The following is a 25013-nucleotide window of genomic DNA, read 5'->3' on the forward strand; positions in this document are numbered from 1 at the left end:
TGTTTGGTAACTGGATTAAAAAAACAGATGCACAATTAAAAGATATATTAAAAGACGGCAAAATTCTTACCTACCAGGAATTAAGTAAAAAAAAAAAGAATTGTTTGAGCTGAACAGGTGGCGATATATGCAGCTGACGCATTTTGTAGATTCCTTCCCCTCCCCCCCAAGGTCAGATAGAAATCTGCTCCCTTTGGAGCGTTTGTGTTTGGCACCAAAAGGAAGGGGCGGGATCTCCTCAATTTACAAAATTTTGATGGGATTGAGGGATCCCGGTTTCCCTCCTTATATTAATAAATGGGAAGAGGAATTGGAAACGGGTAAAACCGAGTTAGAGGTCAGGAAAATATTAAAAAAGACGCATACTAGTTCAACTAATTGTGCATTGATCGAAATGAACTTCAAATGTTTAGCACGGTGGTATATAACCCCGGCCATAGCACACCGTTATCGAGATGATACCTCCAAATATTGTTGGAGGGGCTGTCTCGAAGTGGGTACTATGTCACATATATGGTGGACCTGCCCAAAAATTAAAACATACTGGAATAACGTATTATTAGTAATTGAGGAGATAACCGGAATTAAAATACCTCCTGATCCATGGGTCTGTCTGTTTCACGGGACAGAAATGTCAACCAAACAGTACATGAGAACTTTACTTCCCCACGTACTAGATGCAGCAAAGAGTCTGATCCCCAAACAATGGAAGGACCCTATGAGCCCAACAGAGAGGAGCTGGTTTTGCAAAATCAATGATATATATTATGCTGAACAGCTCAGATTCATGGGAGAGGAAGGAGAAGGAGGATTTAAATTAAAATGGCAGGACTGGGTTAATTTTAAACTTTCACCAAGGTATATAGATAGGATGATATAGTGTAAGAAGTATAACGGGCAAAGAGAGATACAATATGAGACAGAATTTCGGAGATAGGGGAGGGCGGGAGGGTGGGGTTAAGGGATGGGGGTGGAATGAGGGTGGGATGAGGGTCTGTTCGGCTAGGGGAAATTAATGTATTCATTCACGTATTTAAGTATTTTTTTTTTCTCTCTTGTATATTTATCGATATATATTTAAATGCACTTTTGCAATAACAAAATAACCAAAAAAAAAAAAAAAGTTTCCCACCATGATGTGAACTAAGGAGACTGCGAATGAACGCAAATTGATTAAGTCTCCTGATAGTTCTCTGAGGCGGAACAAATAAAAAAAAAAAAAAAAAAAAGAAACACAAAATTTATATTTATCTTTCCAAGCATGTTCTTGGAGTATTACAGGTGTGCGTTGTGGAAATCGGACAGACGCAAAATATAGTAGTGTGTGCATAAAGAACATGTTCTCTATATTTTCTCCCTGTCTCCATAGCCACATAGAAAATTAATACAAGATGACAGTTACTTGATCTATTCACGCACACGTCAATCCGAAAGCTAATGGTGAGAACACCATTACTGTGTTTCCCTTAGGTAACACACACTGTTCACCAACTCTTCCTTCTCTCTGGAACGCTAAGATTAGTTGTCTTAAGAGCAGCAAGTTCATGCATACACATATAAAATGCAATATATATATATATATATATATATATATATATATATATATATATATATATATAGCCTAATGTTAGAGTTAAAGTGGTTGTAAAGCCACAGTGTCTTATTCCTACAATCCAATGTTACATTAAATTATGTGCCCCAGTGAATGCACTTAAAACAAATTGCTGCTTTATACCTTATTTTATAGAGTCGCTCGGCGCTCACATGACTGCACACTGATTCTCAGCGCTCTCCTCTCCCAATCTGATAACTACAGCAGGACGGGCCGAGAATCTGCCGCTGACGTCAGCCAGGAGGAGTGGTGGGCAGTCACGTGAGTGGCATTTTGAAATAAGGTATAAAGCAGCATATTTAAAAAAAAAGTACATACACTGGGGCACATAACTTAATGCAACACAGTGAAATGTAGGAATAAAACACTGTTATTTTAGCAGCAGGAGGGGAGGTGGAGAGAGGGAGCAAGGAAAGACAGCAGGATGACGGAGACACGTGAACTGACCACAGTATCATGGATAAGCAGCCATGATAAACATGGTCAGTTTACAGAGGGGAGGACAGCACCAGGCATGATCAACCAAGCATTTTAGATTATACAAATATTCAAATTCCACAGCACAAGCACTGTGCCGTTATTTATGCTTTAAAGCAGGAATGCCCAACCAGTGGCCGGGGGGCCACATGTGGCCCGCGGAGCCCTCTGATGTGGCCCACGACCTTCTCCTCTGGGATGGCTGGTTGGCAAGCCGATCCGTCATCCCAGAGCATCAGTGTTGTGAATGAAGCCGGCAGAAGAGAAAGCAAGCGGCTGTGGAGCAGAGCCGCATAATACAATGCTTTCTGTATAGCAATGGCTCCTGTCACAGGCGGAGTGATACCAAATATGGGCATATCTGTTCTGCAGTGGTTACTAGGCTGCTTTCAAACTGATCCGCAGAGCACCGCCTACCTCCAATCCAATTCGCTAAATAAAAAACAGAAGGGGATCCATCCCCCTCCGCCTGGGTGGATCGGATTGAAGGGCCCATAGAGTAGAGTGGGCTGTGTCCATGTCTGCTTTCCATATAAAGTGGACACAGACCCGTCATCCGCCCGCTCCACTCATTGTGGCCCGTGACCAGTTACAAGTCTCTTAAGTGGCCCTCACTCTTCAAAAGGTTGGGCATCCCTGCTTTAAAGGAACAGTTTAATTTTTTGTTTTTGTTTTTAGGGTTACAACCGCTTTTTCACCCCAAATACACAATTTTATTGTAGTGACAATAAACGACAAGATGAAAACAAGCAGCACAACAATACATTTTCTAATATGTATGCACCTGACTGACCTGACTGCAAAGCTCTAGCTAGTCTGTTTCTGTTGAAGTGCCAGCAAAGCTGCAGAAACCTTGCTAATGCCATAGAGCAGTGGTGGCATCTTGGTTGCTTCCATAGCTCTAAGGCTTTGTTGGCTGGGGGAGTTTTCACAACCACCAGCCAGAGTTGGCGTTAAATCAGATAGATCTGGAGTTTTGTGGTCATGTGATCGCATAGGAAAACTTTGTAAAAAACACGTCATTTACATTGCAATTTATTAGAAAATCGATGCTGTAAAATTCAGAGTAATGTGGTGAAAATATTTAAAAGCTGGGTTATTTTGCAGCCTTTCCTTCTACTTTTAAAATGTTGACATTTCTTTCATAGTTCAATAGAAAAAAAATAAAAATTAAAAAGTACTGCTGAGAAAAAAAAATTACATTTGTGTTTGTTATTAATAATCTGCTTTATAGATTTAAGAAAATGAAAGACTTTTTAATTTCCTACCTTTGTTTGCGGCGGTGGTGGAATATATGGTTGATCAGTAATATAAGTCTTCTTACTGTTAGCAGGGGGATATGCTCCAGGAGGTTGCTGGCCTACAGCAGGTGTTGAAGCATAAGATGGTTCTGGTTTCCATCCTCCTTGGTGGGCATAGGGAATCTCTGAATTGTTTCTTCCTCCATAGGTCTGTGCTGGTGGATAGTAGGGATCTTGATACTTCACCTGGTTGCCCTGGGAATAACTATAGCCAGGGTCTGCATAGCGTACAGGCTGGGGTGGAACATATTCAGGTTCACGTGGAAGCGCAGCTTTTTGTGGAACATAATACTGGTTTGGGGCAACATTATAAGGTTGTCCTGGTTGGGGACCAGGTGGAACATACTGGGGGCTGGGTTGAGCAGACTTAACATTGTATGTTGGTCGGTTAGGAGTGGAAGCAGTGGCATAAGGGGCAGGAACAGGCTGAGCCCTCTGGGTTCCAGGTGACCCAGCAGGGGCTGGCTGGGATGTAGACTGCGGTTGTGGTTTGACTGCAGACTTCTTTGTTGCAGTTAGTGGAGGCTGGTTTGGAATAATCATCCTCTTATGGCCTGTTACAGGAGTTCCTGAGGATGGATGAGTCAATGTGCCAGTAGTGGACCCAGAAACCTAGAATTATATAAAAAAATAAAAAAATGTTACTGGAGATGGTATATAAAATGTTATTTAACATTAAAATAACAACACATCCTTAGGACATGGTAGTAAAGGAAGACAATCACTGGAGAAAAGTATAATATTCATTGCACCAAAGACAAGTGGAGCAAAGCAATGAAAGATTAGCTTATATTAAGCCTAAATTAGGACTAGAGAGAACAGTCTGGAGGTACACTTAAAAAATGTTTGCACTGGCATATGGTAGCACACAGTACACTTAGCCTTTCAGGTACCATATATACTCTGTCTTTACTATTCCAACTGAGCTAGGAACAACTGTATGGTAGAAGAACAGTAATAATTGTGTTTGAAAAGTGTCAGTCTTCGTTATCATTGATTACTGTAAGCTAAAATATTGATACATAAAATAGTAATAACTTTTGTATTATTCAACCAGCCCATAAGAAAACCGTTCAGACCTACCATCATGGGCAGGTTACTGTGAACTAGTAAATGTTGCCTAATGCTGCCATCTAGCCAGAATACAATGAGCTTTGCCATAGTGAGCATGAATAACCTAATTTCCTTCAGCTTGCGAAACACAGGAGTTACACAGCCATTTCAATTTTATGAAGCCAAAACGGATGGCATAATGATTATGTAAGTCAACTTTTAGGCCTGGTTCACACTATGCATTTTTTAGTGCGTTACAGAATTACACTACAATCAACATGGTTTCCTATACGTCATGTTCAATTCTGTGCATTTTATGGATAGGGCCAGGAACTTTTTTTTCATTTTTTTTGGTGCCAAATAGCTGGATTCAGGTAGGGCGACGCATCTTTCAGGCGGCGTAGCGTATCATATTTACACTACGCCGCCTTAAGTCAGAGAGGCAAGTGCTGTATTCACAAAGCACTTGCCTCCTAAGTTACGGCGGGGTAGCGTAAATGGGGCCGGCATAAGCGCGCCAAATTCAAATGAGGATGGGGGGCGTGTTTTATGTAAATAATTGGTGACCCGACGTGATTGACGTTTTTTTTGTTTTTTTTCGAACGGCGCATGCGCAGTCCGTGTACATATTCCAGTGTGCATTGCTCCAAAGTACGCCACAAGGACGTATTGGTTTCGACGTGAACGTAAATGAAATCCAACCCCATTCACGGACGACTTACGCAAACGACGTAAAATTTTCAAATTTTGACGCGGGAACGACGGCCATACTTAACATTGACTAGGCCAGCTATTTGTTCGACTAACTTTACGCCGGAAAACGCCTTACATAAAACGGCGTATCTTTACTGCGACGGGCGCACGTACGTTTGTGAATCGGCGTATCTAGTCATTTACATCTTCTACGCCGAACTCAACGGAAGCGCCACCTAGCAGCCAGCGGAAAAATTGCACCCTAAGATACACCGGCGCAGGCCGTCGTATCTTAGCTAGGTTTAAGTGTATTTCAGTTTGAGCATACACTTAAACTTACGACGGCTTAGATTCCGAGTTACGTTGGCGTATCTACTGATACGCCGGCGTAACTCTTTGTGAATCTGGCTAATAGACTTTAACCACCTTAAGACCGTGCCAATTTTTCAAACTTGTTTTTTACAAGTTAACATTTTATTTTTGCTAGAAAATTACCGGTACTTAGAACCTTCAAACGTTATATTTATATTTTTTTCTAACACCCTAGAGAATAAAATGGCGGTCTTTACAATACTTTTTGTCACACCGTATTTGCGCAGTGATTTTACAAGCGCACCGCCGATAAAAGTGATATTGCAGCGAATCTGCTGCAGAGACCACTTTTATCTGAAAGCGGATCGCATGCTGAAGAAGAGGATACTGGTGCCATAACTACGATACCCCTTTTGAAAGAGCCAACGTATAATGACGGTGGGCGGTCCGGAAGTGGTTAATGGATCAAAAACATGTATTGAAAAGTGCAAAGTGCACTTGGAGTATGCAAACTGCAACCTGTGAACTAGGCCTTAGACAGAAGACTCAAACTGAGTTTCTTATAGCAACCAATCAGGGCAACAGATTTCAAATAAAACAGGAAATTCGATTGGTTGTTTTATACTCTAGGTTTCATAAATCAAACACATATACATTTGTAACATCACAGAAACACGGGGAAGAATCTTTACGTAATGTAAAACAGCGTGTTGTCAATGACCACTGGGACACTGACCTTCTATTTAAATGATATAAGGAAGACAAAAACAACAATTACAAATCATTACAGACAACACTGTTCTTGAAAACTCGTAAAAGGTTTTATTTCCTATGACAACCACCAAAAATGTTGTAATTTTTAAGCTATGCAGGGAAGTAATTAGGGGCTAATCTGTGGCTGTGGTTTCCAGTAAACTTACAGTACATGAATTGAGCCCACTTTTCAGTTATGTGCCCAATAACAAACCAATTATACAGGCAATCAAATGCTACGATGCAAATGAAAGCGGAACAGTCCTCAAAACTCTCAATCAAAATAAAGCAAAATGAACATCAGAAAGGGAACGTGAAATAAAAGCACTTAAGAATGCCATTTTTATGAGCATAAACACATGAAAGCTGTTGGTTGTAAAAGACAATGAAAGGTCATGAAACGCCAAATTTAGGAACATCCATCACCATAGCAACGGTGTAAAAACATCTTCCACTTAACATGGTCTAGGGTTCCAGGGACACTATGTACCAAGTTATATTCTTTGCTGCTGGAATATATTACTCTAGAAATACAAAAACAACAAAAAAATGATGTCTACTTGCTGGCTGCATTTATTTGTATGTGGGTTGATAACTATTAATTAGAAAGCTGCCAGGCTTTTTAGACAGAAAATATAAAGCAAAACCTAGTAAAGTACTGTTAATAAATATATTATACAAATCAATTATTAGCTTTCTAAACAAAGAAAAAGAAGCACCAACATGGCAAAACAATTCACCAGGCATACATAAAATATTGTGGGAGAACAATTTTTTGGGGATGTAGAGTTAAGAACCATTACCATTATACAAATGCAGTGGCTGACATTAGGACTATGGCCATTTTTCATCTTATTATGCTAAAGTGAAAGTTATGTCAAAATACAAACCGAAAAATAATGCGGGCTAGTTAGTTTGGCTTGAAATTTTCTGGGTACACCTGAGGTGCAGCACCATCAGGGAAAAATTCCACAGATTTAACAACGTGTTTAATCTTGGAGGGGGCTAAGGGCCTGCATTGTATATGATGACTTTGGGGAGAAGCCGCTTATAGGGGTGGGTAGGGAAGACTGCTGGAGCGAGGAAGAGAATTGAAAATACAAATTTAAAATCTTCCCTGGACTAGGAACATTTAAAGTGATATTAGAGGTTCCTGTTTTTTTTTTTTTTTAAATAACAAACATGTCATACTTACAGTAACTCCACTGTGCAGTTTGTTTTGCACCGAGTAGTCCCGATCCACCTGTTCTGGGGTCCCACGGCGGCTCTCCCGGCTCCTCACCGCATTAGAAAACCCCCTCTGGGAGGCTCTCTCCCGAGGGGGTTACCTTGCGGACGCGCTCCTGTATCATACACTTGGCTTTCATAGACGCCGAGGGTATGACTCTCCCCAGCCCCTGACGCCCACTTCATTGGACTTGATAGACAGCAGCGGTAGCCAATGGCTGGGCTGCTGTCAACCTATCCACTGCATAGCCGAGAACCCGTGGAGTGAGCGATGCGGGATCAAGCCCACGGAAATTCGGGGCTCAGGTAAGTAAAACGCGGGGGGGGGCTGTGGGGCTGGACTCTGCAAGGTGTTTTTTTCACCTTAGGTTTACAACCCCTTTAACCTGACTGGAGTTCAGTTTTAAAGCAAACTGGTGCCCAGATTATGCACATTAGTTTTTAAATATTCTGAACAGGCAGTAAAGGCACTTTTAAAAAAAAAAAAGCCTCCATTTATCTGAATCAATAAGCATTGTGGAGAAATCATAAATCAGGCAATGAAATCTTGACAGGACAGGAAGAGAAGGGAAATTTCCCCAATAAGATACCGATTTATGATTGTTGAATTTGTTAGCAAATAACTAAATTTTGTTCATGCTTAGTATACAGTATCTCACAAAAGCGAGTACACCCCTCACATTTTTGTAGATATTTTATTATATATTTTCATGTGAAAAGACTTAAAAGGGGTTTTCCTAAATGGCTTCCTTTACCTTAGTGCAGGCCTCCTTCACTTACCTTATCTTTTGATTTTGCTTTTAAATGTCCTTATTTCTTCTGAGAAATCCTCACTTCCTGTTCTTCTGTCTAACTCCACACAGTAATGCAAGGCTTTCTCCCTGGTGTGGAATGTCGTGCTGGCCCCTTCCCTTGAGGGGGCGAGCAAGAGAGTCAGGACGCACTCTACATTGCAGATAGAGAAAGGAGCTGAGTGTTCGTGGACGTCCTGACTCTCCTGCTCACCCCCTCCCCACTCAAGGGAGGGGGCGAGCACGACACTCCACACCAGGGAGAAAGCCTTGCATTACTGTGTGGAGTTACAGACAGAAGAACAGGAAGTGAGGATTTCTCAGAAGAAATAAAGACATTTAAAAGCAAAATGGAAGGATGAGGTAAGTGAAGGAGGACTGCACCAACGTAAAGGAAGCCATTTAGGGAAAAAAAATTCTACCTTTACAACCCCTTTAAAGCAGAGGTCCACCCAATTTTTTTTTTTTTAAAAGCCAACAGCTACAAATACTGCTGACTTTTAAAAAATGGACACTTACCTTGTCCAGCGGGCCTGCAATGTCGGCAGCCGAGGCCGAGCAATCGCTCATCTCTCAGCTGCCCTACGCCGCCATCCTCTGCGAGGGAATCAGAAAGTGAAGCGTTGCGGCTTCACAGCCTGGTTCCCTACTGTGCATGCACGAGTAGCGCGGTGCGCCCTCATTGGTCCCCGCTCTCTCCTGGGACCAGTGTGTTTCCCAAGAGATAGGGGGGAAGTGGTCGGGAGCGGTGCGACTCCCATGGGAGTCTAGACAGGAATCTGCACCTCCTCCCCCTGAAAGGTGCCAAATATTAAACCGGAGGGGGCGGGGGTTCCGAAAAGCGGGGGTTCCATTTTTGGGTGGCACTCCACTTTAGGAAATTACACTTTGATACAATGTAAAGTAGTGAGAGAGTGTACAGCTTGTGTAACTGTACATTTTGCTCTCACCTCAAAATAACCCAACACACAGCCATTAATGTCTAAACCGCTGGCAACAAAAGCAAGTACACCCCTAAGTGAAATAGTCCAAATTGGGCCTAAAGTGTCAATATTTTGTGTGGATATCATTATTTTCCAGCACTGCCTTAACCCTCTTGGGCATGGAGTTAACCAGAGCTTCACAGGTTGCCACTTTAGCCCCTTTCCACTTTTCCACGATGACATCACGGAGCTGGTGAATGTTCAAGGCCTTGCGCTCTTCAACCTTTCTTTTCAGAATGCCCCACAGATGCTCAAAGGGTTTAGGTCCAGAGACATACTTGGCCAGTCCATCACCTTTACCCTCAGCTTCTTCAGCAAGGCAGTGGCTGTCTTAAAGGTGTGTTTGGGGTTATTGTGTTGGAATACTACCCTGCGGCCCAGTCTCCGAAGGGAGGGGATCATGCTCTGCTTCAGTATGTCACAATATATGTTGGCATTCATGGTTCCCTCAATGAACTGTAGCTCCTCAGTGCCGGCAGCACTCATGCAGCCCCAGACCCTGACACTCCCACCACCAAGCTTGACTGTAGGCAAGACACACTTGTGTTTGTACTCACCTGGTGGCTGACATACATGCTTGGAACCGTCTAAACCAAATAAGTTTATCTTGGTCTCATCAGACCACAGGACAGTAATCCATGTCCTTAGTCTGCTTGTCTTCAGCAAACTGTTTGCAGGCTTTCTTGTGCATCATCTTTAGAAGAGGATTTCTTCTGGGACGACAGCCATGCAGATCAATTTGATGTAGTATGCGGCATATGACCTGAGCACTGGCAGGCTTACCCCTTCAACCCCTGCAGCAATGCTGGCAGCACTCCTATTTCCCAAAGACAACCTCTGGATACTACACTGAGCATGGTTCACGGCCTGGTTCCCTACTGTGCATGCACGAGTAGCGCAGTGCACCCTAAAGGAAGGAAAAAAACGCACTAACCCACACGTGAAAAAAATATATATATATACAGCGGCCAGCACTCGAACAAACAAAGTAATTGAAAATGGAAATAGTGCAGCGCTAAATATATCAAACATATTATGACTAATATAGTGACAAAAGATTAATGTATACTGAGTACACAATCACAACTAAATATAGTGATATAAAAGTCCATATATGGTGACCACAACGTGAAATATTCTTCCACATAACACTGGATGTGGAATGGCTGATCGCCTGAAGGAATCAAGGTGACTTCACGTGAAGACAGGATGAGGTACTCTTACCGTGTGGTGTGGACTCATCTGTTTATAAAACAGTACGTCTGATGGTGTCGGAGGACATAAATCCCGAGAGCTCAAGACAACAGTGTGTCCACTCTCAGCTACTTTGATACCATTGTTCAAATCATTCTGAGTACACATCAGGCCTTGTCTTTCGTTTCCACAAAAGGGCTCATAAAAGGTAAAAAAATTACTAATGCATTGAAGGCTTTGCAAAGCCTGTGAAAATCATCTGTTTTGCCCTGAAAGGTTTTCATTTGCAATAGTTCACTTCAATTTTGAGGCCTACTGGACTTACATATTTCTGCCGGTAAATATTAAATTATAATTATTATTTTCCTCATAACCCACGACACATCTAAACCATGGTGTCCCCTTATTTACTGACCTGTGGCGTCCCTTATCACATTGATTGAGCGATGAGGTGTGGTTTTATTTCCAATATTGTGTCACACAGGGACAACACATTACTATTTCACACTGGGGTCACCTGAGACATTTTCTAGCACACTCATTGGTAGACTATAGAGATGTTTATATATGTGTCTGTGAATGATGTGCAGTGTTTTTTCTATGGTATTGTATGTGCTGGCATTGTGGCTATTTTTTCATACTGCTATATAGCATACATGTCCACGCACGTTTTGTTATAGGACTTGTCTATCAACATGGCAAATGTATATTTTTATAAGTAATATTATGAATGTTTACATGTTAAGGAAGTACTTACATCACTTCCTGTCTGGTACCGCACCGTTTAGAGGCAGATCCAGTTCACATTTCATTTATAAAAGCCTGCAGTATGGGGCTGCAGTGATATGCCCCCTGGTGATGGCTTTCTGAGCCGAAACGCGTCAGTTTTTGCTTCACAGCACCCCATACTGCTTTTATTTTGTTATTTCGGTGATCACTTTTATTGCTTTTGTCATTTGTATGACCCATATTTTTGAATAAACCTTTCATGGTTTTTATGACCTGCACCATTTGAAGCACTTTTTTGTTTGGTTTCATTTTTTGAGCCGATATGAATTGGTTCATATCCATTCTGTAGCAGAAGGTCAATTGGTTCATCTCTTTAGTCTCTGGGATCCATTTCACAGGAGTCATCAAGACCGCATTGCCAACCTGGGAGACTCTGCTGTACCGATTTAGGTCCTCCGACACCATCAGACGTACTGTTTTATAAACAGATAAGTCCACACCACACGTTAAGTGTACCTCATCCTGTCTTCACGTGAAGTCACCTTGATTCCTTCAGGTGATCAGCCATTCCACATCCAGTGTTATTTGGAAGGATATTTCACGTTGTGGTCACCATATATGGACTTTTATATATCACTATATTTAGTTGTGATTGTGTACTCAGTATACATTAATCTTTTGTCATAATATGTTTGATTGATATATTTAGCGCTGCACTATTTCCGTTTTCATTTACTTTGTTTGTTTGTTAGAGTGCTGGCCGCTATATATATATATATATATATATATATATATATATATATATATATATATATATATATATATTTATATTTATTTATTTTTCACGCGTGGGTTAGCGCAGTTTTTTCCTTACTTTCACATTTTTTTATCTGCCCAACAAATTGCCCAAAAGGCATAAAAACCGCAAAAAACGGATCAAAAGCAAACTGCATAGATGTGAGCAAGGTCTAAAGTGGCCTTTTTTCCATTATTTTGCCTGTTTTTTTCAAAATGACACAGAATGTTAGGGTTTGGGAGCACCTCCTGATTGTTGTGTGATTTGCAATGTGCATAATTCTGTAAATAGATCTCAACATTTACATAAAAATTCAGGTCACTATTTGCCCTAAAAAAGAGAACTTCTTTACATTTTTGTAATAGGTAAGCATTTGATATTTTTACATGACATAATGTAAACAGGAGAGGTTTGACTGCTCTGGGAAAGCTTTAACATCTGGTCAGTGCAGACATTATTAGTGAGGCATGACAGACCCGTGTCTTGATCCTGCAGAATGCACTGAGCTGGAGTGATGTTGCTACAGCAACGAGGCGTGCTACATTAAGCTGTATCTTACTGCAGATGTTCTCAACTTATCAAGCATGTTTTACATGTTCACATTATGTAAAAATGATGATTTACCTCTAAACAAAGTTAAAGAAAGAACATGTCTGGTCTAATTAGAAATTGAAGATTACTTAAAACGGCAAGCTGTTGAAAGTAAATAACTTCCTAGCAAACTATGAACCGATAACGAGCAACTTGACAACCTCACAAACTATGTACAGTATCTGATCTACAATTTATAATAAACATCCTATTTTACAATCTCATCGTGGATGTAGTGTACCTCTACATGCACAATAATATGTTAAAGTGGAACATAATACAACTTTTTGTAACTGAACTTCAAAGAGAAAATTCCAAGCAGAAAAAGCAAAACACCAGTACTGTATTCACTAAAGAACGGAACACCGCACCCGCATTTAACTTATCAACTTCTTACCATTGCCTTTACAACAGACTTCTTAAAAATCCATACATAGCAGGACCATAGTAGGCAAGTACTAAGCACCAATAAGGAGCTGTGCACCCTACAAAGAAAAGGCAGTATCTGGGCCCCCACTAGCCACTCTCTTCCTTTATGCCTCCACTTGTTCACCATGGCCCTATTTAAAGCAGAGGCACAGCATACATGTGTCAAAGACATGGCTGTACACCATGCCTAACCTTGAGTCCATTTATTGCACAATTCCAAAGTGACACACACTGGACAGTGCCAGCTAGACATGGTTGGCACGCTTCAAACAAGAATACTGTGCTTATTCATAAACAGTTGGTTATGAATAAGCACAGTATTCTTGTGTGAAACACGTCAACCATCCGCACCTGTCACTGTCCGGTGTGTGTCACTTTGGAATTGTTCAAAATAAATGGACCCTGGCTTAGGCATAGTGTGCAGCTAATTTTTTTCTTTGATAGCAGTTTCATGGAAGCGAGCCGGGGATAGCACCCATACGTGGAGCCTAATTACTTCACCTGAGCGGCACCCTCTTTGTTTTCCTTGACAGCATACATGTGGAAAGGGAAGGAAAAGCAGTGAAGGACCTGGGTGGGGCCTATCCTGGATTACAGGTTATAATAGTGTGGTGCAAATACGTTTTTAGAACGGGTTAAAAAAAAAAAAAAAAACATTTTACTTTATATCAGCGCCATCGGAAAACCATTGTTGTTAGAAAGGGCTACACATTTCCTAATAGTGTCTTTGGTCATAGATAAACGCTCACTGAAAATGTTCTTTGTTTAAAAATAAGCAGTTATTTATTTTAAAATGTGAACGTTTTGTAAAGTCTTCTCATAATACTGCTGGTTTTCAAAAATTGTAACACAATCACATGTGTTGCTTAGCAGTGGTGCTGGTTGAAATTATACATTTTTTTACTTAATGGAGATGAATATAGAAAACTTGCCACTGCCTCTCAAGCAGCAATAGGGAAATCACCTTGCATGCACAGAATAGTAGTTGCAAAAGTTAGGTAAATGGTCATCTAATATAGTTCTATTACTAAAATTAACAGATCACACAAATCAGCTCAGGGTTACAAAAAAACAAAAACTATTCTTATGCTCCCTTATGTGACCAAAGCATATACAACATAACTGCAAGCTGGTTGTGCCCAAGTCTAATCGACCAATCAACTTGGTACATTCAGCCTGCCCATTAACGATTCGAACCTCGGCCAGTTCCTGCTGAACTGGCCGAGATTCGAACCGTGTTTAGCCGGCAGGAAAAATGTGCACAGTGTTGACAGGGTAAAGGAGAAGACAATGATTATTGCTAGGGGCTACAGCATGCCGCCATCGATAAATCACAAGAGAATCTTGCCGGCTGGTTGTGCCCAAGTTGATCAACTTGGTACATTCAGCCTTCTCATGAACTGTTGAATCTCTGCCGGTTCAGCAGGAAGTAGAGGCTGTAAAATTTTAGTCACCCACATGTACCCATATAATTACCGTATATACTCAAGTATAAAGCGAGTTTTTCAGCACATTTTTTGGTGCTGAAAATGCCCCCCTTGGCTTATACTCGAGTCACCTTTTAGCGCTCCCGGATCTCCCAGACTTTGGGGACCCGGTACCGGCCGGCTGTAGGTCCCCTGGACTCCAAACTTTGCACACAAATAGTTTGCTGTTAGTTTTCAAATTCAAGAACCCCTTCCATAGACTCCCATGTTAAACGGTAATTTCTCCGGTAACTTTGGAGACCCGGTACTGGCAGGCCGTAGGTCCCCTGGTACACATGTAGCCCCAGTTCTCCTCTACAAGTGTGCAACGTTTGCTGTCTGGGGGACCCAACGCCAGGGAGCACCGATTTTTCAAAGCCAGGCACCCCTCCTATATACTCCCATGTTAAACGCAAGTCTAGGCATGGGCACAGTGAGGCATGGGCACAGTGAGGCATGCACATGGACACCCTAGGCTTATACTCGAGTCAATAAGTTTTCACAGTTTTTTGTGGTAAAATTACGTGCCTCTGCTTATATTCGGGTCGGCTTATACTCGAGTATATACGGTACATTCTATACAGACACATAGTTTTAAATACATGAACACATCTTTTAAATCTTTTTTTTTTTTTACATACAGTTAATTTACCAAAGTTTTGGGCAGGTGTGAAAAAATGCTGTAGATTAAAAAAGCTTTCCGAAATAAAAGTGTTAATAGTTTATTTTTATCAATTAACTCCTCTCTTCCCCTTCACACAGTGAAGGGGGGAAGGACAGAAACATTTATACTGTTTTTTTACCTTTACCAATTCCCGCTCGCCATATAGCAGAACGATGGCCAGAGAGTGGCTGTATTATCCTGACTGGACATCATATGTCGTCAGTCTGACACACCACATCTCTGATCCTGGTAAAGAGCCTATGACGTAGGCTCTTTACTATGTGATCAGCTGTGTCCAATCACAGGTCATCACATTGTAACCAGGAAGTTCCATTTATCGGCTTTTCCTCTACTCATGCTGACACTAGTAGGGGAGAGCCGATCGGCTGCTTTCTTGACAGGTGCTGATAATCAGCGCATTAATTATCAGTGCAGACCCATCGAGGGTGCCCACTAGAGCATACCAGGGATGCTCACTAGAGCCCACCAGGGATGCCCACTAGAGCCCACCAGGGATGCCCATCAGTGGAGGAAAAAAAAAACAAACACACTTATTTACAAAGTTTTATAACAGAAACAAAGACATTTTCACCATTTTTTATTTGCAGTGCAAAAAATTAAAAACCCAGTGGTAACCAAATACCACCAAAAGAAAGCTCTTTTTTGTAGGAAAAAAACAATTTTGTTTGGGTACAGTGTTACATGACCATGCAATTGTCATTCAAAATGCAACAGCGCTAAAACCTGAAATTGGCATGGGCAAGAAGGGGGTGAAAGTGTCCTGTATTGTAGTGGTTAATGCAAGGAATGCATACAAGTAGTTTTGAAAGCCAGGAGGGCTTTCACACTGGAGCGGTGAGCTGATAGGGCGTCAGAAAAAGTCCTGCCAGCAGCTTCTTTGGAGCGCATTAGAAGCGGTGAACTCACCACTCCTAATGCGCTCCTGCCCATTGAAATTAATGGGCAGCACCGCTGTGCCGCTGTAGCGGCGTATTTAACCATTTTTGGCCGCTAGCAGGGGATAAACCCGCCCTGCTGCAAATCCGACGGTAAAGCGCTGCTAAGAATAGCAGCGTTTTACTGCCGACGCTCGGGGCGGCTCGGTGTGAAAGGGCTCCAACACTGGTTGTGGGAACATTTGACAGTTGTGAACAGCTGTGGTTCTGATTAATCATTTACGACTGGTGCAGGTCCCTGATAGATTAGTTGTCACTTTTTAACAAACTTGTGAAACGCTGGTTAATATAGGCAGTTAATGCTTTTTCTTTATATACGCTATAGACTAATTCAGTAGCTAGGGGCTCCAATTCCCACCTGGCATCCAGTAACACACAATCATTGGTTAGAACTATGTGTGTTCCAGCGCATATGGTTATCTTAACTAAAACTAATGTAATGACGATAATTGCAGTGATATCACTATTTAAACTTTACACATATTAAGGCTAAATACTAAATGTTACTAAGCTAAGTGGCTGTCGCCTGGACTGTATTTACTTTGTGACACACTGTTCTACCAGTCCATATTTATCCTTGTCAAACAGTGAATGAAAGATGGCTTGAGGAAAGTTACAGTACAGTATGTTCCACAGCAGGTTGCAGCCTGCTGAGGATTTAATGTATAACGAGACGCAGAGACAGAAATCAATAGTGTCGAGTACGCTGATGTCAAATGCAGAAATGTCACTTGAGGGAAAGCAAAGATGACCGAGAGTTATGAGAACATAATACAGTACAGGGAATAGTATGACAAGCTGCCCTGAAATAGGATGCAACAGCGTGACTTTTTAAAAACCCTTCATGTCATCGACATGTAACAAACACATACAGAGGCCTGCATCCTCTACATGCAAGCAATTATCTGCATAATAATGAATATGTAGTCAAGATGTGGGCTATAACAGGGCTCAACATTTTTTTTTTTTATAAAAAAATTTCATGAAAGACATCTTTTCATTAACAATTATCTCTTCTGGTATAAAACTTACATAAGTGAAAGATGAAAGAAAACATCGAACATGGTAATAATCCCTGTCTTCTGTTTTGATATTTCCTTATTACATTTATGTGCCTTATCAGGTGTCAAGTACCAACGCGCCAGGCACTTATAGTTTAACTCCGTCATCTTACTATTCACCGACGTGGAATGTACCCTGTAACAGGGCTCAAAATTTCAAGTCCTAAGCTACTAGCCAGGCCTCAAGGGTTACTCGCCACCAGTGCGGGCACCCTGCCCAACCCTAAACACACCCTCATAAATTATCTCATGGAATGACACTTAAATGTTTTATGCAAAATTCAGTTACAAAAATAAATATTAACAACTTTATTAGTGTAGCCTCACCTGTGTCCCTAGATGTAGCCTCACACTGTGCCCACCATTGCAGCCTCGCCTGCGCAGAGGAAGAGGAGAGCCGCAAGATAGCATGCTATTACTACTTACATTATAATTGTGTCCTCCTGACCTCGTGCTTGTGATAGATAGAACACATCCCAGCTTTGGACTGGTGTTCTGTTTATCACAGGCGCAGGTCAGGAAGGTCAGGGCTGTGTCGAGCAGAGCGGAGACAATTATAATGTAAGATGTAACAGCGTGCTATCCCGCGGCTCCCCTCTTCCTCCATGCTCTCTTCCCCCTGGGGCGATTGCTTGGAGAACCGCTCCCGATCAACCCCGCCGGCGGTGCTCAGCCCCCCCCCCCTCCCAGGCAGCCCAGCTCACAAGCCCTCATTTTCCACTCACAAAATGTGAGTAGGCGAGTGAAAAATTTGAAGGATGGGTTATAATACAAAGAGTAGGCAAATTATCACAAAAGTCAGTGTGAGCTACAAATATAACCTAGCTGTTGTAAATGTAATAGTAAAAAATAACCCGTCGAGAGAAATGGGAACTACCACTGACAAATTTTTCTTTGAAGGTAAACTCCAGGGTTGTCGTCTTTTTTCTGCACAGAATGCATGCACAGTGTTTTCCATATATTCCAATGGCTCTAGCTCACACCATGCAGTCATTTTTTTCACCGGAAACTGACTGTATGGTGTGGACTAGAGCCATTGGAATACATGGAAAACACTGTGCATGCATTTTTAGTGCAGAAAAAAAGCACACGAAACTGAACGGAAATGCATCTGGATGTAAAACCTCACATCTACCCAGTAAAGTGAACCACCTCAGATGATACACAGGGATGAAACAAATCTCCCTACATACATTTTACATGTATATCTGCTGTCTTCAGCTTTATATATTCTTTAGAAAGTTCAGATCATTTTTGGAGATTTTCTCTTCCTGTTCCAGCAGTGCAGTGAAGAGCCTGGGCATACAGCCAAGATAGCCGATTGGAGGAAAGGCACACACCCACTCTCCTCATAGGTAGAGACTTTCATAACGGTTTGTTGAATTGTTCAGCTCAGTGCTACTCTTTTTATAGCATCCTCCCCAATACAAAACTCAGGCTTTTTTATCACAGTTGACGGAGAACTTGTCAGGAGTTATCAGACTGATAATAGAAGAATGGAGCAGGAGAAAGCTACAGGACATAGTGCTTTTAAAAGAGATAAGAAAACACTACAGAAATAGGAATCGGGTTTATATCCACTTTAACGGCCATACACAATTCGAAGCATTACTGGGCAGGCTGAACCATGGTTGCCAGAAAGTAATTTGCAACGTATAAGATTCTAAAATGTTGTTTGTCTTGCCATCATCGATTTAACAAATTGTTCAAAAGCCCCTTACAATTTCCTCCAGAGCTGCTATATTTATGGAACCCCAGACATATATTAAATCATTTTCATTAAAATATGTATGGATTTTTTGTTTGTTCAAGAAAATTTTTCCATCCTGCTGTTTTGATTTTTTTCATTGCTATACTTGAAAACGAACAATGATTTGACTCCATCATTAATAAATGTATTGGTATTCCAAAAAAACAAAAAAAAAAAAACAACAATAAACTCTTTTGGTGTATGGCCAGCTTTAGTCCCTGATGTAGAACATGTGTCTGTATATCGGATGTCCCTACATTTAGCCATGCTGGTCCATCCCAATGATGGAAGGATAAAAGATACCAGTCAAGTTTTCATTACAATATATAAAACATCCCAGTGAAGGCAGCTACTATATTTCTAACATGTTGAGTTCCGAGGGAAAATTTTAGCTGCGTTAAAAAAAAAAAGTTCTATTACTGCTGCCTTACTTCCTGAACAGACTTTAGGTCATGACATAGGAAGGAGTTGACCATCTGAGGGTAGATGATGCAGGGTGTGTGCTAATGAAATCAGCTGGTCAACTCCTTCCTGTGTCATGGCCTTTAAACATCCATAAAGAGAGCGAGTTAAGCGTTGGTAGAACAAATGGAAAGCCGTTTTATTTTTCCAAAATAAGTACATGTGAAGGCTATATTGGTACATAGGGGAGCTTCAATAAAAAAAAAAGTGAACAAAAATGTGAACTTGGTTTTTACCAAGGATGCGCAACCCAAACGTGCAGAGCCCGCCAGGAAGTTGGCACTGCACAGCGCTAATCACAGACAGTGAGACATTTTCCCGATCCGCGGTTGCAGAGATTAAGAAATATGTCACAGCCTGTGATTAGCACTGTGCAGTGCAGACTTCCTGGCGGGCTCTGCACGTGCCGGTTACGAACCAGCCGGAGCTTATCCTTGGTCTTTACGCTTCATCAATTAGGGTGAATGGAACTGCTGCACGATGACCACTGCTTTTACATAGAGAGCAGCTGTCTATCTGTAAACGAATGAAAGGGTCCAAGGTTAATTGGGCTTTAAACTTATTGAAAAAGTGTTCTTCAATAACAGTCTTTCAAACAGTTTTATCCAGCAATGATTTTCCGCTGCTGGAAGTAAAATTAAAATCTCTCTTCAGAAACAGGAAAAAAATCTGTTTACTGGCAGGATTACTCACAATCCTCCCTCCTCCTGTAAATGGTTCAGTATATTTCCTAGAGTTTGTACAGAGTTTGAGATCATATCCCAGGCATCCTAAGAAATATTTTAGCTTTACTGCAGTGACATTATAATCTTTTGTAAAATACCTTTAACGGGTGCAGCCGATCTAATGGTTTACCAGGTGCCATGTTTCAGTTGCAAATGATAACGTGGTTATAGTAAAATACAGTATAAATTTCAGTAAATGCACTGGCATATTCTACTTTTGTCAATAGAACAGAAACTGATAAGGGCATGTAAAAAAAAAAATATCTGTGCATTCTGATGGGGCAGTAACAATGAGGAGAATGTAACCAGGCTCACTAACAGGAAGTGTCAACATTTTCATATTACAGGCAGTTACTGGGTTACAAACAAGAAAGAGTAACTTTTTTTGAGGGAAAAACATTTCCCCTTGGGTGATCTAAGGGGAATTTTAACAAATTTTGTTGCAGATTCCTACCCTTTTTTACTCCTAAGAAATCCCTGTGTGTTTCTCTGTGTCCATGTAAGAAAGTGAATCCAATGGGAGTGGTTTCAGAATTATCAATCAGCTGCAGGGCACCAATGAGGAAAGTTGCTGGGCCTGCATCCCTTTAGATGTGATTTCCAATTGGAAATACCTCACCAAAAATGTTGTTGCAGGGGATGCCTGAAATCTGACTTGCATCTTAGTGCAGACTTCTGGGAAAATCAGTGAGCCAATCACACTAGCAGGAAATGTTGTTTCTGGGGGGCGCTCTGTACACATTCTGTGTACAAAACACCTTCAATTAGCCATATTGCATATTCAGAAAATTACGGCGGCTGCAGATTAAAAAAGAAAAGATAATTTTTAAATTAATAACATTTAATAACAATATGGCTTGTGCCGCAATTATATATATGCTATATTATATTTTCTTTATTTGCAATATTTTTGAATTTGTATGCAAGGTGGAAAAGGTATATTTCTTAGGCATAACTTTATCCAAAAATAATTACCAGACTTGCAATGCAATTTTAACCAGTTAATCACCGCCCTAAAGCCGAATTACGGCCACAAGGCGGTTTCTTAACTCCCCCTGGGGCGCGCACACGGATCACGGTGATAGCGGCGGTTTACAACGTGATTGCTCCATCCAATGATGGAGCGATCACTTGTAAACAAACCAGCGTCATGTGATGACGCCGGTTCCTCCCTCCCCTCTCTGTACCAAACGGTACAGTGTGAGAGGAGAGGGGAGAGAGCGGAGGCAGCAGCAGTGGGCTGGATCTGTGACAAATGCAGTCACAGATCCAACCATCCATCCATCCCTGCCCAATACGCAGAATACCCTGCAATACTCTGCCCCATACTGTGCAATACCCTGCAATACTCTGCCCCATACTGTGCAATACCCTGCAATACTCTGCCCCATACTGTGCAATACCCTGCAATACTCTGCCATACTCTGCCCCATACTGTGCAATACCCTGCAATACTCTGCACCATACTGTGCAATACCCTGCAATACTCTGCCCCATACTGTGCAATACCCTGCAATACTCTGCCCCATACTGTGCAATACCCTGCAATACTCTGCCCCATACTGTGCAATACCCTGCAATACTCTGCCCCATACTGTGCAATACCCTGCAATACTCTGCCCCATACTGTGCAATACCCTGCCCCATACTGTGCAATACCCTGCCCCCTCCTGCTTTTTACCGACTCAACGCTACGATCGAAGCCAGGATTGTTTTTTTTTTCAGGTTTCCCAGCCTAGAGGTGAGATATGGGGACTTATTGACCCCATATCTCACTGTAAAGAGGACCTGCCATGCCATATTCCTATTACAAGGGATGTTTACATTGCCTGTAATAGGAATAAAAGTGAATCAAATTTTTTTTATTTTTTGCTAAAAAACATGAGCAAACTAAAGTAAAGTAAAGTGAACTATATATATATATATATATATATATATATATATATATATATATATGTATATATATTTTTTTTTTTAAAGCACCCCTGTCCCTGTGTGCTTGCATGCAGAAGCTAACGGTGTTCAAGCCACACATGTGAGGTATCGCTGCAAACGTTAGAGCGAGAGCAATAATTTTGGCCCTAGACCTCCTCTGTAACTAAAAACATATAACCAGTAAAAATATTTAAAACGTCGCCTATGGGGATTTTTAAGTAGCGAAGTTTGGCGCCATTCCACAAGCGTGTGCAATTTTGAAGGGTGACATGTTGGGTATCAAAATACTAAATTTGCTACATTTTATAACAGAAACAATGAATTTTTTATTTTATTTTTTTACAGGATTTTCAGTCTTTTTTCTCTTATAGCGCAAAAAATAAAAAAAAACAACGGTGATTAAATACCACCAAAAGAAAGCTCTATTGTGTGAAAAAAAGGAACGAAAATTTAATTTGGGTATAAAAAGGTTGTATGACCGAGTAATTGTCATTCAAATTGTGAAAGCACCGAAAGCTGAAAATTGGTCTGGTTATTAAGGGGGTTTAAGTGCCCAGTGGTCAAGTGGTCAAGCTTAGGCAGGTAAGCGGAAGTGTTCCGAAAAATGGTTAAAACAGGTTTTGAAACGATAAGATGGCAGAGTTCATCTAGGCACATGTAATTCTTATGGGACTAAACACAAATTCCTACTGAGAATGTCCTAGAGATGGAGATGGATAATTTAGACTTTAAATACCATATTTTAGCACTTTTTAACTCAAAGGCACACTTAGTTTGTGACAGTACATAAAAATACTGAAAGTTGCATACTGCCCTTACTCAGAAGGTTGGGAATGATGATACTGTACTGCGCAGTTCATACTCCAAGATGAAGACTGCCTTCTGCGCCTTAACTCTGCTTTACCTTTTACACTTAGGCTGCTTTCACATTGAGGCGTGCAGTCGCGGTGACGGTATAGCCGCGCTATTTGTAGCGCGGCTATACCGTCGTATTTACCGCGATATTCGGGCGCTAGCGGTGAGGTTTTAACCCCCGCTAGCGGCCGAAAAAGGGTTAATACCGCGGTATTACTGCGCTTTCCCATTGATTTCAATGGGAAGGCGCGGTATAGGAGCGGTGAACACACAGCTCCCATACCACGGTAAAGATGCGGCTAGCAGGACTTTTGGTGCGCTCCTGCTAGCGCACTGCTTCAATGTGAAAGCCTTCGGGCTTTCACATTGAACACTACAGGGCATGATTTTTCATGCGGTATAGCAGCGCTATTTTTAGCGCTGTACCGCATAAAAAACGCCCCAATGTGAAAGGTGCCTTATAGTGCCCAACTATGCCCACGGTTATACTCCGGGAACAATCTTGTGCTACATCTCTATGGTATTTAATTCTGAAGATTAGTACATCTCCAAGGCAACTGCAGAGCTCAGTTGGAAGACACATAAATAATGGGGAGCAGATTAGGAAACAATGGAGCTGCACACAATGATGTATTAAGAAAACAGCCCTAAAGTGCAAGCATTTCTTTTTTTGGCAATTCAATAAAAAAATAAAACTATGTAATTTCTTGTGTATTGTTAACTCAATTCTAGGGGTGATGAACAATGATTTCTACATAGAGCCAAACTTCTAGTTTCCACAAGCATATGTAAAAAGCTGTGTGCAATGAGCTGAGCATGTGGTGAGGCTCTGCAGACATCAGAATCACATAGCAATCCATTCTAGCAGCTGGGTCCCTCCAGTCAAACGTAGTCTTGTCTAGGACACTAGGGGTTAAGAAATGTTAACAGGAGCCCCAAAAGAGAAGAAAAGTAGACGGCCAACACTGCAAATATGCTACATTTGCCCATATATATTTACAGGTGTTTTAAAGTTAAACACCAGGATCAGCAAATATACAAGAGCCATGAGTATTATTATTTGAATCCTAATGTACTTTGTATATTTCTTCTAGATTTGTGCAATAATCCAGTGTGAAACTTTGTCGCTGTACAGGAACTTTGTGTAATGAAAACCAGCCACTGCTGATTCCTCTCTCCTTGTGCAGAGTGACTGGTCCCCTTCTGTAGTTTTCTGCAGGCAGTCTGTAGTGTGTGGGTGAGCTGGGCGCCTCCATCGGCATCCACATCTGTTAGAATACCCAGACAGTACCTACATCTGATTGGATACAGGCACTGTTCAGTTTAATATTTTCTGGCCAACTACTTTGACAAAAGTTGATTGAAAAACGTACTTTCATTGAGCCAGGCAATGCCAACAGGGCCACCCACAAGACAAATTCCAGCTGGTTCCACAGGAATTCTGGTATGGATATTTTTAAATAATTACAATGGTCCAGCTTGGATCAATGTAACGCTGTACATACAATACCATACTTGTGAGATCCCTCTGGAAACCACAGTAGTAGCTACTGCAATGATCTCCACTAGTTTCCGGGTGTCGTGATAAGCTGTTGTCATGCTACATGAACCATTCACCGAATGATTTGCATAAAAAAAAAAAAAAAGTATTCTCCGATTGGACGAGGTGGAGAGCTTGATATCACCACCCATCTCGCCACCTCATCCAATAGCATCCATAGAGAGAATGAGTCTCTGGCTGTCTTCCTGACACATAAAACTGGGCAGCACAGACACAAAGGCGAAGTACCTATTGCAGAACACTTTCAAAAGGATCACTTTTCAGAGGGCAGCATAACAGTAGCTTCCAGACATTCAGAACATGATCTTGCCATCTCCTGACTTCCTGTTTTTTTTTTTTTTTTTTTTGCTTTTTGTCTTAAACTAATGCACTGTAAGCACAAGCCAAACATTTGACTTGCATTTGTGGCACAGCCTTTGACTTGAATTGAATTGGTGAGTTGGACAGGCAGTGCTACCTGTCAACTTGACAAGTCATGTCACATTGGCCACAGCCATGATGCAAATTATCAGGATCACAGCATGTGTACAAACCCCCTTTGCCTGTATGTTAGTTTTTAGATGGACGGTTCAACCACCTGTTTTTCCAATCCTTTTGCCTCCTGTGTGTAAGAAATCTACTGTCTACTGGGTATTGG

The 25013-nt window shown here is 41.4% G+C and overlaps 1 protein-coding gene across 3 annotated transcripts in view; it reads right to left on the bottom strand.

The window, feature by feature from the left end:
* Positions 1–25013, bottom strand: part of LOC120936862 (LIM domain containing preferred translocation partner in lipoma) — a 428104-nt gene that overhangs the window by 194279 nt on the left and 208812 nt on the right. For all 3 annotated transcript variants that reach the window (XM_040349587.1, XM_040349584.1, XM_040349586.1), the window contains one exon: positions 3358–4002. In XM_040349587.1, the coding sequence (XP_040205521.1) occupies positions 3358–4002 (645 nt within the window). The remainder of the gene's footprint in view (positions 1–3357; positions 4003–25013) is intronic.

The sequence above is a fragment of the Rana temporaria genome, chromosome 4, assembly GCF_905171775.1.
Source record: "Rana temporaria chromosome 4, aRanTem1.1, whole genome shotgun sequence".
NCBI classification, from domain to species: Eukaryota; Metazoa; Chordata; class Amphibia; order Anura; family Ranidae; genus Rana; species Rana temporaria.